Source organism: Lagopus muta, chromosome 25 (genome assembly GCF_023343835.1).
Source record: "Lagopus muta isolate bLagMut1 chromosome 25, bLagMut1 primary, whole genome shotgun sequence".
In the NCBI taxonomy this organism is placed as follows: Eukaryota; Metazoa; Chordata; class Aves; order Galliformes; family Phasianidae; genus Lagopus; species Lagopus muta.
The window spans coordinates 2,305,525-2,319,144 of NC_064457.1; the positions used below are offsets into that span (position 1 = coordinate 2,305,525).

A 13,620-nucleotide genomic window follows, 5' to 3' on the forward strand; every position below is an offset into this window, starting at 1 on the left:
TTGTGTGTTTGTTGTTTTTTTGTTATTTTTTTTTACAAAATAAAAAAAAAAATGGGGGGGGGGGAAACAGGATGGAAGGGGGGGGGATTTTTTTTTTTCTTCTCTCTTTGTTTTTGTTTCGTTCTGTATAATAAAAGTCCGGAGCGGCAGCGAGGAAATGGGGGCGAAAAGAACGACCAAAATCCAACCAAAAAATAGGAAAAACAACCCAAAAAATCGGCGGCGTCGGCGGCCCCCCCCCCCTTTGCAGCCCCCCGTCACAAAGAGGGGCTCTGTGTGTTTGTTGGGGGGGGGGCACGGAAAATCACCTCCCCCCCCCCCCTGCTTCACCTCCGCAGCGAGGAGCTCAGTGTGGGGGGCGCTTCTGGCCCCGCTCCCTGGGGGTCCTGCAGTTCAATGGGGGGGGTTGGGGGGGGGGGGATGGAAAAGGTTTGGGCTGTGAGCGATGGGGGGGGGGGGGGGCGAAGAAAAACGGGGCCAAAACCGAGAAAACTGCAGGGCTTTACGAAGAGCTCAGTTGGAGTCGGAGTCGGAGGAATCGCCGGAGGAGGAGGAGGAGCTGCTGCTGCCCTCAGAGTCGTTGTCGTCCTCGTCTTCATCGTCCTCATCCTCATCGTCGTCGTCGTTCTGCAGGTGGGGGGGGGGGGCAACAAAAATGGGGGGGTTGGTCAGTGGTGGCGTGGCTGGGTGCCTCCCCTGCTGCACCATTGGGGGTCCCTGCCTCCTCCCCGGCACACGATGGGATTTAATGGGGTGGATGGGGGGGGGCTCTGCTCTCGCTCGGCCTGCCTGGCTCTGCGCTGCGCCCCCTCCCCCCCCCCCCCCCCCCTCGCCTCGTGCCTCAGTTTCCCCCCTTTCTGCCCAGCTGGGGGAAAGAGGAGGCGCAGGGCTGAGCTGAGCGGGGGGGAGAGGAGGTGGGGGGGGGGGGATTTGGGGGGGGAAGTTTTGGGGGGGGGGGCACCTCACCTGTCCGGGGGCGAGCACGAGGCAGCGGAACACGGTTTCTGACCCCAGCGCCATCCAGCATAGTGTGACTGCAGCTGCGCCGGCGCAAAGCTTTGCCTCTGCTCGCTTACACGGCATTCACACTGGCGCAAACGGAGCCGAGACCAGACTCAGTACGTCCGGCAGGTCCGCTCCTCGTGCCCCCCCCCCGGGGACGTGCTGGGGGGGTCCCCAAAGTGCCCCCACTGCTTCCCTCCTGCGCCCCCCCCCCCCCCCATCCCAACCCCATCACCGCAGCAGCCCGCAGTCGGTCGCGTCGTTCTCCACCCCCCCTCCCCGTCCCTGGAGGTGGGGATGGGGCTGAGCGATGGGACCCCCCCCAAAACGTGCGTCCCCCCCCCCCTCCCCCTCCAGCTCACCTCGTCCCCATCCTCGCTCTCCTCCTCGCTGCTGGACTCTGAGGAATCGCCGCCCTCCTCTGATGAGTCCCCATTGTCGTCGTCGTCGTCTTCGTCTTCATCATCATCATCCTCGTCCTCTTCATCGTCGTCGTCGTCCTCTGACTCCTGTTGGGCGCATTGGGGGCAGGTTGGTGGGGGGGCAGCTGTCCTTGGCCCCCAACCATTGCCTTCCCCCAGCCACAAAGCAGCAGGAGACGGCTCCCACCCCGCTGGGCTGGCAGGCTTTCCCCATTTATGCCACCAACGTCCCCCAAAAGGCCCTCGGTGCTGCCACAGATGACAGCGGGGGTCCCACTGAGCCCTGAGGGTGGGTTTTTTGGGCACAGGTTTGGGAAGGGCCCACGTTTTTGCTGCCCTGAGGAATGGGAAAGCTGCAGGAAACAGCAGCATCGCCCTGAGATCCTCACCCAAAGGTGCCCCCAGCCCAGAACGGCGCGGTGCTCAACTCACCGACTTGGACTGCATCGTTGGCTTCATCTTGGGGTTGGGGCCCCGGATCTTCCCTATGCTCTTGCGTTTCTGCAGGGGGAGGGAAGGAGGAGAAACGCTCTGAGCAACGCGTGAACCCAGCACTGAGGAAACCCACGGGGCTGTGAAGCAAAGCCCCCCAATGCGGCGCTGCAGAAGAGGCTCCCACCCGGCTCAGGACCCCCAGCCTCACCCCACAGCAGGACACTCACGTTGGAGGTGTGTTCCTTGTAGGCAGCCCGCTCCTGGGGCGAGAGGCTCTGCAGAGACAGAGGGGAAGTTCACATCTCACAGCTGCAGCACGCGGTTCCCCATCCCAGGGGATGCCATGAAGGCACTGAGCGGCCCCCCGTCCCACGGGCAGAGCGAGCATCTCGGGACGCAGCCTGGAGCTGTGCCTCCTCCCAGCACTCACCTTGAGCCAGATGTCGAGGTGCACCTTGTACTGCTTCTGCTGCTCCTCTGCCAGCTTCTTATAGTGATCCTTCTGGCCCTGTGAGATGCGCTGCCAGCGGCTGCCGATCTCCACCATCCGCTCCTTCAGAGGGAGGTGGTTCAGCTCCCCGTTGGACAGCAGCTCCTGGGAGAACTTCTGGTAACCGTTCCTGCAGGAGGGGCAGGGAGCTGAGCTCAGGTGCTGCGTCTCAGGGGGGGGAGCTGCCCCCCCCCCCATCCAAAGTGCAGCTTCATCAGCCCAGCACGCTCAAACGATGCTCCCCAGCCCCGTCCAGCTCCCCCAGGCTCCCAGTACTCACATGGGGGGTTTCTTTGGCTCTCCCTGGAACTTCACCTTCTTGGCAGAGTTGGTGGAGCACGGAGGAGCCCTCATCTCGCTCAGCTCCCTCTGGGCAGCAGGAGAGAGCGGTCAGGGGACAGCACTGGGGCAGGGTGTGGGGAGGGGGCAGGGTGTGGGAGGGGCAGGGACGCACCTCGTATCGCTTCTGATCCTCCGCCGCCTTTTTGATCCACATCAGCTTCTCCTTCTTCTCCATGTTGTTCCAAGTGGCCTCCATGGCTTTCAGTGCCTTCCCCCGGTCCGTTCTGCAGCGCAGACCCAGTAACGTCATCGGTCTCACCCAGGACATCTGGGCTCTGTCACCAACCCCCCCCCCCCCCCCCCCCCCCCCGGCTCCTCTCCCCACCTTAAAACGTGCCAGGTAGTCCCCGATGACGCTCTGCTGCCAAATCTCCTCGGCTGTTTTTGGGGACTCGGGCAGCTTCCCACGTTCCTCCTTATCAGAGCCGTGCTTCTTCTCCGACTGCGCCTTCATGGCTGCCTCCCGTGCCTTGTACTTGCCTGGGAAGGGGCAGATGGGGGATGAGAGGGGGCACCAAGCCCCGCACCGAGCACCAGCAGGGGCTGGGACGCCCTTCCCCAGCGTGCTGCAGCCCCCCACCACACACAGGTGTCCCAGGGCTCCCTGCCACCTTCCAGCCTTCGAGCCGAGGCCGGGGCTGACATGGAGGGCTGTGATGGGTAATGGCTGTGACACCCCCAGGGACAGCACTGTGCTGCCCAAAAGGAGCAAAGCCCCTGGGGGGGACGGGAGGCGCGCTGTGAGCTGGGCTGCGTGAGATGGGAGGTGGGTTGGGGATGTCGCCCACCTTCTTCTTCTCGGAGAGGTCGTTCCACATGCGTGCCAGCAGCCGGGTCAGCTCGCTCTCTGACAGCTCCGGCCGCTCCTCCTGCAGCTGCTTCCGTTTCTCCTCCGAGAAGATGAACATGGCTGAGATGGGCCGCTTGGGCTTCTCGGAGCTGGCCTGGGGGCAGCAGTGTGGGTGAGTGAGCAGACGCTGGGTGCCAGCAGCCCCCGTCCCACGTCCCCAGCGTGGCCCCATCTCCTCCCGCCACCCCTCACCTTGCCGGTCTCCGGTGAGGACTTTTTTGGATGCGGGACTCGTCGCCCCTTTCCGATTGCTGCCCAACATTTTCTCCTCGCCCAGCACCCGCTGCTGCTCCTCCTCGGGCAGACTCTGCACACAGACACAGATGGGCTCAGAGAGCTGCAGGCCTGAAGCTAACGAGGCATTCACACAAGTGCGGACTGCTGAGCAGGAAGCAAAGCTCTCAGCTGGCTGCAGAGGCCACAGCTTGTGGAGCGGGGGCTGTGCTGAGGCCAGAAGCCAGCCAAGCGCCCATCCCGGGGTCCCCACACCCCATCACCCCCTCACAGGGCACCGTTTCTCCCCCCCCCCTCCCCGCTGTCTCATCTGCTTCCTCTCAGCCCAAGCCCTGCAGGGCAGACCGGCGCGTGGCTCCCGGATGGTTTTTTCCGCCCTGTTGCCCTCACTGCAGCCACGTCACATCCGTCAGGGACAAACGCGGTGCTGGGGGGCCCCAGGGCAGCTTCCCACTCACACAACACCCCCACATTCTGACTGAGGGAAGGAAGCGAGAGGCCGGCAGCGCTGCGCTCGCTTCCCCGTTCGCCAACCCCCGCAGCGTCAGCTTCCTCCCCATGCTTGCATTCGAGCACCGAGGCAGCTGGGCGCAGCACCCAGGGACGCCACTCACCTCCAGGAAGCGCAGCAGCTCGATCTCGTAGTCTTTCTTTTTCTGGTGGGAAAGGGAGATGCGGGGTTACCCAGGGATCCTCCCACCCCACCGCTGCCGACCCAGCCTACAGCGAAAGCACCCTCTGCAAGCACCACGTGCTGCCCCACACAGGGCAAACAGAGCACAGGGGAGGTGAGCAAGGACCCCGCTGCCCCCCGGCCCGCAGCGCTCACCTGGTCACACTTTTTGTGGTACGCGTCCTTCTCCTTCTGGGAGAGCAGCTTCCACTGCTGGCTGCACAGCACCATCCGCTCCGTGCTGGGCACATCTTTCATGTTGGCCATCAGCTCTGCGCAGTACAGGGAGTAGCTGTTCCTGCAAGGGATGCAGGGGGATGGCATGAGGGACCGTGGCTCTGGAGGGAAGCCTGCAGCCTCCTCTGGGCTGCGTGAGGGAAGTGCTGAACCGGGTAAGGAAAGCGTGAACCGGTGTGGCTGGATTGCACCCACAGCACTGCCTTAAACCTTGCTGAGACCCTCTGTGAACTCTACAGCTCCTTAAAGGGAGCTCATAATGCACACCCGATGGTGCCCAGCGCCACGGATGGGCCCTGGGAAGTTTGATGCGGCCCACGGCAGGGGGGGGCTTCAAGATCCCTTCCAACCCAACCAGGCTGCGACTCCGTGACCATCAGTGCCACAAGCAGGCGACGCGGTGCCCCCAAAAGCGGGGCCCAAAGGCAGGCAGAGCTCCTGCTGCCTCCCCCCCGCAGCACAGAGCCCAGCTCTGGGCACAGCACTCACGGAGGCGGTTTGGTGGGTCGCCCGTCGAATTTATCCTTGAGCTGCCGCTCAGCCTTGGTGAGTGTGGAGCGGGTGATGCCTTCCTCGCTGAGGTTCAGCTCGGGGTGCTTCTGGATGTAGTCACGCATGATCTCCTGTGAGGATGGAGAGCAGTCAGCAGAGCACTGCGGTCCCCGCCAGGCTGGGGCCGGAGGAGGAGGAACGAGAAGCCGACCGTTGCCCTAAGCATCTCCCCGGGGCGCTTCGTCTCCAAACAGCACTGGGTGGAAGCAGGGCTCTCACTAAGGGGACCTGGCTGAACCCCACCTGGCTACTGGGGCGGCTGCTGGGCCGGGCAGAGTGATTGCAGGGGCAGTGTGGAGGGGACGGGGCGAGGCTGCTCCCTACCTCGTACTCCTTCCGCTGTTCCAGGGCCTTATGAATCCATTTCAGCCTCTTTTTATCGGAGAGTTGAGACCACTGCTTGCCCAGCGACTCTTTCACCTCCTTCGTGGTGGCCTGAAAACCCAAAGCCAGAGGTGAGGGCAGAGGGGTAAAAATCCAAAAAAAAGGAGGGGAAAAAAAAATATAGCAGGGCGTACCCTGAGCCCTGGCAGGAGCCAGGGGGGCCACGAGCCGAGCTCACGGCTGGGGAATGGAGTGCGTTGGCGAGTGCGGGCATGGCCAGAGGTGGATGTCTGTGCTGGGAATCCCTGCCTCCCTGACTCGTGTGAAAGGCCGTGGGTCACCCCTACAGCCAAAAACGGGGGGGTCTGTACCCCCTGAGCCTCTCCTAGGTGTGCAGAGCCCTCCTTACCTCTGTCCAGGCTGCCGGGAGCTCCTTCCTGCAACCCGTCCTCCCTACAGCGCTTCTCTCGGTTCCCCCTCCTCTCCCCCAGCAGCGGGGTGCAGCACCCCCCAGCACTCACACTCACACTCACACTCACCCCCCCCCCATACTCACATCTGGACGCACTTTCAGGTAGATCTTCTTCTCGTGGTTGTACCACAGCTGCTGGGGGGTCTTGGGTTTTTCGGGGACGTCGGATTTCTTGGCGTTCTGGATGAGGTCCGGGTGATCTTCCCTTTACCCGGCAGGGAGGTGGGGAAGGGGGGCAGCGTTACGGAGGCTGACGGTGGAAGGCGAGCACCCCAAACCCTCCCCACCAAGGGGGGAAGCGAAGCCACGCTGCAGCCTGAGCCACCACGGAGTTGGTATTATAGGATCATAAACAGCCCCGAGCCAAAAGGGGCCCATAAGGACCACCGAGTCCAACTCCTGACTGATGGCATCCCCGAAAAGATCAGAGAGGTTCTAGGAGAGGTTTGAGCTCTGGGGCTGTGCCAGCTCTGAGGCCCTGGGCTCAGCTGCATCCCTGGAGCAGCAGCAGGCGATGGGGAGCACCAGAACCCACTGGGACTGCAGCACCCCGGCTCAAGGGGAAGGTCTGCAGGGAGCAGGGCAGAGGCTTCAGCACTCAGCAGTGCCTCCCCTGGCATTCCCGACCCACAGAGCACTGCTGGTCCTCTGGCTGAGGCTCCTGAACGCAGAGCTGCTCGCAGGCTGCCTTCTGCAGCTCCCCCCTCCCTCCCGCAGCGCCCACCATGGGGACACAGGGCTGCCTCTCACCTGAACCTCGCCAGGTTCCTCTCAAACTCCTGCTTCTCTCGCTGGAAGTCCTGGATGTATTTCATCTGGGGACAACCAGGAGGCAGAGAGGGACGTCAGCACTGGGAGCGGGCACGCTGATCCCAGTGAGCCCTAAAGGGCTCCAGGCCCAGGACTGCTCCCAGATGCGGGTTTCCAACCCGAGAGCCAGGAACCCACCCCGATCTCCTGTCCCATCCCACGGGCAGCCCTGGCAAGGTGCCGGATGTGGGCGAGCAACACGGAGGACTTTGCACCCCGGCCCTCTGCTGCCGGTGACAAACTGACCCGAGGTGACTGTTCCAGTGCCAGCACAGCCAGCCGGCACCGGGAGAGCTCCTCGTTAATCCCAGCACGTCCCACCCCACGGCAAAGCCACCACCCAGCATTGTCTGGAAGGGACGGACGGACAGACAGACAGAACCTCCACCCCCACCCTGCAGTCCTGGGAAGCAGGGCAGGGAGCCGGACTGGTCCGACGGGGGCGGAACCAGCACCCGGGTGACACCTGAGCCAGGCAGGAGCTGGGCTCTGCTGGTTGTACTGGGAGAGCTGGAGTCCCAGGGAGGCACACGTGGCACAAGGAGCCGGCTGGGTCCCCCAGCCCTACCTTTTTCTTCTCGGGAAGCTCCTTGTATTTCTTGGACAGGATCTTGGTGAGATCCAGGTTGCTCATTTCGGGGTGAAGCTTGGCGTATTTGGCTCGCTTCTCCATGAAGAAGCGGAAGTAGGGAGTCAGGGGCTTCTTGGGGAAGTCGGGGTGTTTCTGGGGAGAGGGCAGAGGGGTGAACGCCGAGCATCCAAACACCGTGCAGCCAAAGCCAGCCGGCCCCCTGGCCCTGCAGGGTTCCACCCTGGGTTCCCCGTGCTGTGCTGCAGGGACATCCCAGCCCACGGACAGGGAAGGAGACACCGTGGACAAGAGCTGCCTGCTCAGAAGTGGACATTTGGGGGTCAGGCACAATTGAGGCAGGAGGCGGCCACGTCCCCCACCCCCACACAGCACCAGTGCCCCAGGCTGCCCAGCACGAGCCCCCCCAGCCCGGCAGGCCAGGAATAGGAGCCGGCCCCTGCTGCTAAACTTGGATGCAAGCTCCCAGCGCCGCGTCCGGCCGTATGAAATGTACCCTGAGCTTGGCCTGGGCCCAGGGCCGCCGAGCTGCCTCAGGACAGGCTGGCACAGCGACAGCCCCAACCCGGCCCCCAGCCTGGTGAGGGCAGGATCCCCTCGTCGGGGGGGGGGGGGGAATAAACCCCACGGCTTACCTTGAGCTTTTTGCCCTTGTAAGGATTCTTCACGTGCTCCTCAGCATCCATGATGAGCTCCGTGAGGGTCCGAAATTTCCTCACCTGTTGGTGGGGGGGGGGGGGGTTTGTCACATCACTGCCACCAACCCGTCCCACAGGCGGTGGGGGCTGGAGGGAGCCCACAGCCCTCAGGACACCCCCACAGCCATCAGGACCCCGGCAGCGGCACGCTCACCTCGTTGGAGATCTCCATCCACTTCATCTTGCACATCTCCCCCGAGAAGTCCTTGAAAGCCACTTTCTCCCAGTCCAGGTGGGACTCGGTGGTCTTGAACTTGCTCCCGTCGTTGGAAGGCAGGTTGTTATTCATGCACTCCAGCAGAGTCAGCATGTCCTCCTGCGACCAGCGGTCTGCAGGGCACAGAAAGGAGCTCAGCGCAGGGCAGCACAGGGACCGCAGCTCCCAGTGTGCAGCTCTGCTGGCCGCATCCACGTGCGGCAGATCACAGACCAGAGGGACCTGGTGGCTCTTTCCATCACCCCCCCAGCAACTTGCTGCAGGCAGGAGCTGCAAAACGCACCGGTTGCAAACCAGAGGGACTCGTTCCTCCTGTGGATGTGCCATCAGATAAGGGCACAGCGCTGCCCCAGCACGGACACAGAGCCCCAGGAGCCAGGAAAAACCCACGGCGTGTGGGGCGACGCAGCCCTGCGCTGTGTTTGCTGCTATGGGGAGCACCGGGCTCTGACCTCCACCAAGGTCGGAGCGCAGGGATGCTGCAGCGACACGGGGCGGGGGGGTCCTGAGCCCTCAGTGCCACCTCCCTGCCTGGGACCCCCCCACCCCCTTCCCCCCCCCACCCCCTTCCCCCCCATGAGGATGAATGGAGCCGCCTGCGTCCCATGCCGGATTTATCCCGGCTCTGCTGGCACCACTGAGCTGCTCTATATTGGGAACGCTGCCCTGCTGTAATTAAATCCACCTCAAGACCCAGCGATGGACGCAATGGACACGTTGTGCTGCCACGCGTGGGGCACCTGACCCACGGCAACAAGGAGAGACCGGGGTTGGGGCAGGGGTGGCACCAGGGGATGGCAGAGCCCCCCCAGCGCTGACAGGACCCCGCTGCCAGCACCTCACTGCTCTCCTCACCTCCCCCCAGCTCTGCTCTGAGCTCATCGCAGGCTCTGGCAGCCGGGGGGCCCAAGGTAACAGCATGGCCATAATTCAGCCCAGATGTGGGCTTGGGCGCTGAGCTCTTTGTGCCAACCTAAAATGAGCCGCTCTGAGGGCAAAACCGGCACCCACCCCCTTCCCCCCCCCCCCACCCACCGGGGCAGCCCACGGCATCCCTGCAGCCCACAGCACCCCTGCAGCATCCCCACGATCGTTTGCCACCCCCACCTTCTCACACTGCACAGGTTTGGGGGTCGGGGGGGGGGGGTCGGGGGGGGGGGTCGGGGGGGCCGCCCCCTCACCTTGGTTTTTGGGAGCTGTCATTTCCAAGTCTGCAGGGCACTCGGCGGTCGCCGTTCATCCTCCACCTGCCTGAGGCCAGCACGGTCCCCGCCGGCGCCGGGCGCTACCGTCGCTCAGTGCCGCTGCGCTCTGCAGGACAGGAGGGGAGCATCAGGCTGTGGGGAGGGGGGGGGCACGGGGGGAGAACAGCACAGCTTCCCCCCCCCCCCACCCATAAACCTCCTGGTTCCTCCTTTGTCCCCCCCTCTGTCATTACGGGGTGCTGCGTTCCTACCCGCCACGGCTGGGTGAGGTTTGGGGGGGCGTCAGTGCCCCCTTGGTGCTGTGGGTGGGGGGGGGAAAATAGGTAGGGGGTGTCACTGAGATGGGGGGGGGGGCACAGAGAGAAGCCCCCAGAGTGAAGGGAAGGAGTTCTAAAAGAGAGGGCCAAAGGGCAGAGTGCGTGACCCCCCCTGAAACGAGGGGGAGATCTCAGCAGGGTCCCTTTAGGAAATGAGCCCCCTATGGGAGGATGGGGGGGGGGCATTTTGTCAGCTGAAAGGGTAGGGACCCCAGAACTGAGGGGTCTGAGAGATTTTTGGGGGGGAAGCAGAGCAGAGCGGGCTGCAAGGCTGAGGGGAGACCTCATGAGATTGGGGGGGGGATCAGCATAGAGTGGGGGACACAAGGCCTGATGGGGGGGGGTCCCCAGATAGGATCCTATGGGAGGGGGCACAAGGCCTGAGGGGGGGGGGGTCTCTATGCAGAGACCTTTGTGGGTGGGGGGGGTTGAAGGCCTGAGGGGTTTCCATGAGGGGATCTCTGTGGGGGGGCAGGGCCTGAGGGGGGGTCCCCATATCCTCATACAGAGAGCAAGGCCTGCAGGGGAACCCATGAGAGGATCTTTATGGGGGGGAGGGGGTTGGCATATGAGGGGGTCTCTATTGGGGGGGGGGTCTCTGCACAGTGGAGCACAGGGGCAGACTGGGGGTGCTCCCATGGCTCCCTATGAGGAGGCCCAGCCTTGGGGGGGGGGGAGGGGTTCCATGCAGATACCTCTAGGAATGGGGGGGGGGGCACAACGCCCTCAGGAGCCCCCAGAGCAGCGCGGGGCGCACAGGCCGCAGCCCCTGGGGGGGTGGGGGGGGGGGGGGCGGTGCCGCGCGGGAGGTGGGCTGTGCGGGATGGGGGGGGCGGGGGCGCGCGCACAGGGATCCCCGGGCGGGGGCGCGCCGGGATCCCCGCAGGGGGGGGGAAGAAGGAGGGGGGGGCTGCATCCCGTGCCCTGCGGGGGGGGGGGGAGGAGGAGGAGGAGGAGGAGGAGGAGGCGGGGGAGGAAGGGGCGGGGCCGGGCGGGGGCGGGGAGCCGCACATGCCCCGCGCGCCCCCGGCAGCGCGCGTCTCCTCCTCCTCCTCCTCCTCCTCCTCCGGCGGCGGCACGGACCGGACCGGGTGGGACCGCGGCGGCCCCGCGCCTCCTCCTCCTTCTCCGCTCCTCTCCTCTCCTCCTCCCGCCGCCTCCCGACCACGGCCCCTCCGCCCGCCCCCGCCGCCTCCCCCACCCGCAGACAATGGGGCGGCCGCGCTCCTCTCCCCCTTTTCTCCCTTTTTCTCCCTTCCTCCCCCCCCCGTTTCCCCACGCCGTTACCGAGCTCCGCGCCCTCTCTCCTCCCTCCTTTCCTTTCCTTCCCTTCCCTTCCCTTCCCCCCCTCCCGGAGCGCGGCACACGCACACAATGGCCGCTCCGCACCGCACCGCTCCGCGCCCGCCCCTCCGCGCGGCCCCCGCGGTTATAAAGCCGGAGCCGAACCCACCTCCCGAGCTCCGGCTGCAGAGGGGGAGGAGGAGGAGAACGGGGAAAGGGAGGAGAGGAGGGATGGGGGGGGGGGGGGGGGGAAGGTTGGGAAGAGCCGCGCCGCAAGCCCCACAACCCCGGAGCCGCCGTGGGGGGAAGGAGAAGGAGAAGGGAGGAGGAAGAGGAGAAGGGGGGGGAGGGGGGGCGGGGATGCCCGGTGGGGGCGGCCGGGCAGCTGCAGAGAGCCGGGAGGGCAGGCGCGACCTCCCCGCACCGACCCCCGGGGAGCGGCTGGGCCCCCCCTCCCCGCCGCCCCCTCCTCCTCCTCCTCCTCTCCTGCTGCCCGCCGCCGCTCCTCTGTGTGTGTGTGTGTATGTGTGCGCCCCCCCCCCCCCCCCCCCCGCAGACCCCTCCTCGCAAAGCACCCACCCACCCGGCGGGGGGCTGCGGGACCGCTGCTGGGGTCGGGAAGAAAGGAGAAGGGGGATTTGGGGAACGGGGGGGGGAGGGGGGGGTGCGGAGAGGGAAGGAAGGGGGGGAGCGGGAAAAAAAAAAAAAGAAAAAAAAAAAAGGTTGGGGGGAGGAAAAAAAAAAAAAAAGAGGAGAAAAGGAAAAAAAATAAAAAGGGAAATGAACCGGAGGAAAGAAAAAAAAATGGAGAAATTAAGGTGGGGGGGGGAAGGGGGGGTAAAAAAGGAGAAAAAAGGGGGCAGAAAGGTACGGGGGAACGAGGATGGAGGCGCGGGGGGCGTCGGGATAAAGCGGAGGTGCGGTGGGGATAAAGCGGGGAGGGGATGGGGAGAGCCGGGGGGGTGGGAATGGGGCCGGAGGGAGCGGGCGCGTCCGGGGCACGCAGCCGGCGCTCCGATCCGAGCTCCCCGACTCACCCGGGCTGGGGAAAAACAAGCGCAGCGCTGGAAGCCTGCCCCCGGGATCCAGCTGCGGAGCCGGGAGGGAGGAGGGCGAGCGGGAAGGAGGGAGGGGAGCGGGGAGGAGGAGAGCGGAGGGAAGGCAGGGAAGGGGCCGGGAAGGGAAGGGAAGGAGGAGGGGGGGTGCGCCGAGGCCGCAGCCGTCGAGCCGGGCGCTCCCCCGCGCCGAGCCCCAGCGCGGAGCCCCGCAGCGCGGCCCGACCCTGCGGGGAGCGGGCGGCCGCTTCCTGCCCGCGGGGGCCCCACGCGAGCGGCTCCATCTTAGGTTTCGAGTTGTTTCCCTTCCTCCCACCCAACCCCCCCCCTCCGCCCGTCTTCGTCGTCGTCGTCCCCGCCGTCCGCCTTCGTTTGGAGGCGAGGAAAAGAGAAAGAATTGAAAAAGAAAAGAATCGGAGGGTGGGGGGCGGGAGGAGGGTCGGGGTGGGGGGAGAACCGAGGGGAGAAAAGAGCCGAAAGGCTGGAGGGGAAGGAAGGGGGAAATTAAAAGAAAGGGGGATAAATAATCGGGGGGAGTCAAAAAGGGGGAAAACGGTCGCGGGGGGAATCGAGGAGCGACGGGGGGCGAAAAACAACCGGGGAAATTTCAGTTCGGAGGGGTTTCGGATCGGGGAGAGGAAAAAAACAGAAAGCCGAAAAAAAAAAAATTAAAAAAAAAAAAAGAGAAATAAAATTAAAAAAAAAGAGAACGGGGAGAAAATACGGAGCAAAACTCGAGAGGAGGGAAAAATAAAATAAAATGAACCGAAGCGGGGAAAAGCGAGAGAAAAGAGACGAGCCGGGAAACGCGGCCCGGAGCGGCGGCGCTTACCGAGCGCGGAGCGCGGCCGAACAAAGCGGCGGCACGGAGCGGCGCGGCGCCGCGCGGGGTTTCGCTGCGGGGTTCGGCGCGGGGCTCAGCGCTGCCCCGATCCCACGTACCTGCGGGCCTGGGGCCGCGGCTCGGCGGGGCCGGGGCTCGGCGGGGCCGGGGCGGGGGAGCGCCGGTTGAACGGCGGCCAGCTCTGCAGCGCTGGCCCCGGCGTGGACGCGCTCCAGTCCCGCAGAGAGATCGCGCTTCCCCCGCCTCCATGGCGCTGCGTTTCTCTTCCAATCAGCCGGGCTCTGCGCGCCGGGGTCCGCCGCCAGCCTCGGCCGCTCCCCAGCGGCGCCGCCGCCGCCGCCCCGCGTTCCCGCGGCCGCTCGCGGGGATTTTTTATTGCTCTTTGCTTTTGCAACAGTGTGGCGGAGGGAGGGAAGGGAAAAGGGGGGGGGGGGGGGGCGGGGGGGGGAAAGGGGGGGGAGGGGGGAGAGGAAAAAAAAAAAAAAAAGGAGGAGGAGGAGGAGGAGGAAGGAGAGAGGAGGGGAGCGGCGCGGGGGGAGGAAAAAAAAATCGCCTTACATGTGCAACA

The 13,620-nt window shown here is 65.0% G+C and overlaps 1 protein-coding gene across 1 annotated transcript; it reads right to left on the reverse strand.

Annotated features, from left to right (window-relative positions):
* Window positions 1-435: 435 nt before the first annotated feature.
* Window positions 436-9,782, reverse strand: UBTF (upstream binding transcription factor). The gene is given in 24 exon segments (XM_048926486.1): window positions 436-627; window positions 967-990; window positions 993-1,088; window positions 1,365-1,511; window positions 1,857-1,925; window positions 2,087-2,134; window positions 2,290-2,479; window positions 2,630-2,718; window positions 2,804-2,915; window positions 3,018-3,171; window positions 3,476-3,635; window positions 3,734-3,760; window positions 3,762-3,848; window positions 4,390-4,431; window positions 4,605-4,746; window positions 5,175-5,308; window positions 5,562-5,672; window positions 6,118-6,238; window positions 6,784-6,848; window positions 7,412-7,567; window positions 8,068-8,151; window positions 8,285-8,460; window positions 9,529-9,568; window positions 9,741-9,782. Coding segments are annotated over 24 exon segments (2,430 nt in total). The 3' UTR covers window positions 436-513.
* Between the last annotated feature and the right edge of the window lie 3,838 nt (window positions 9,783-13,620).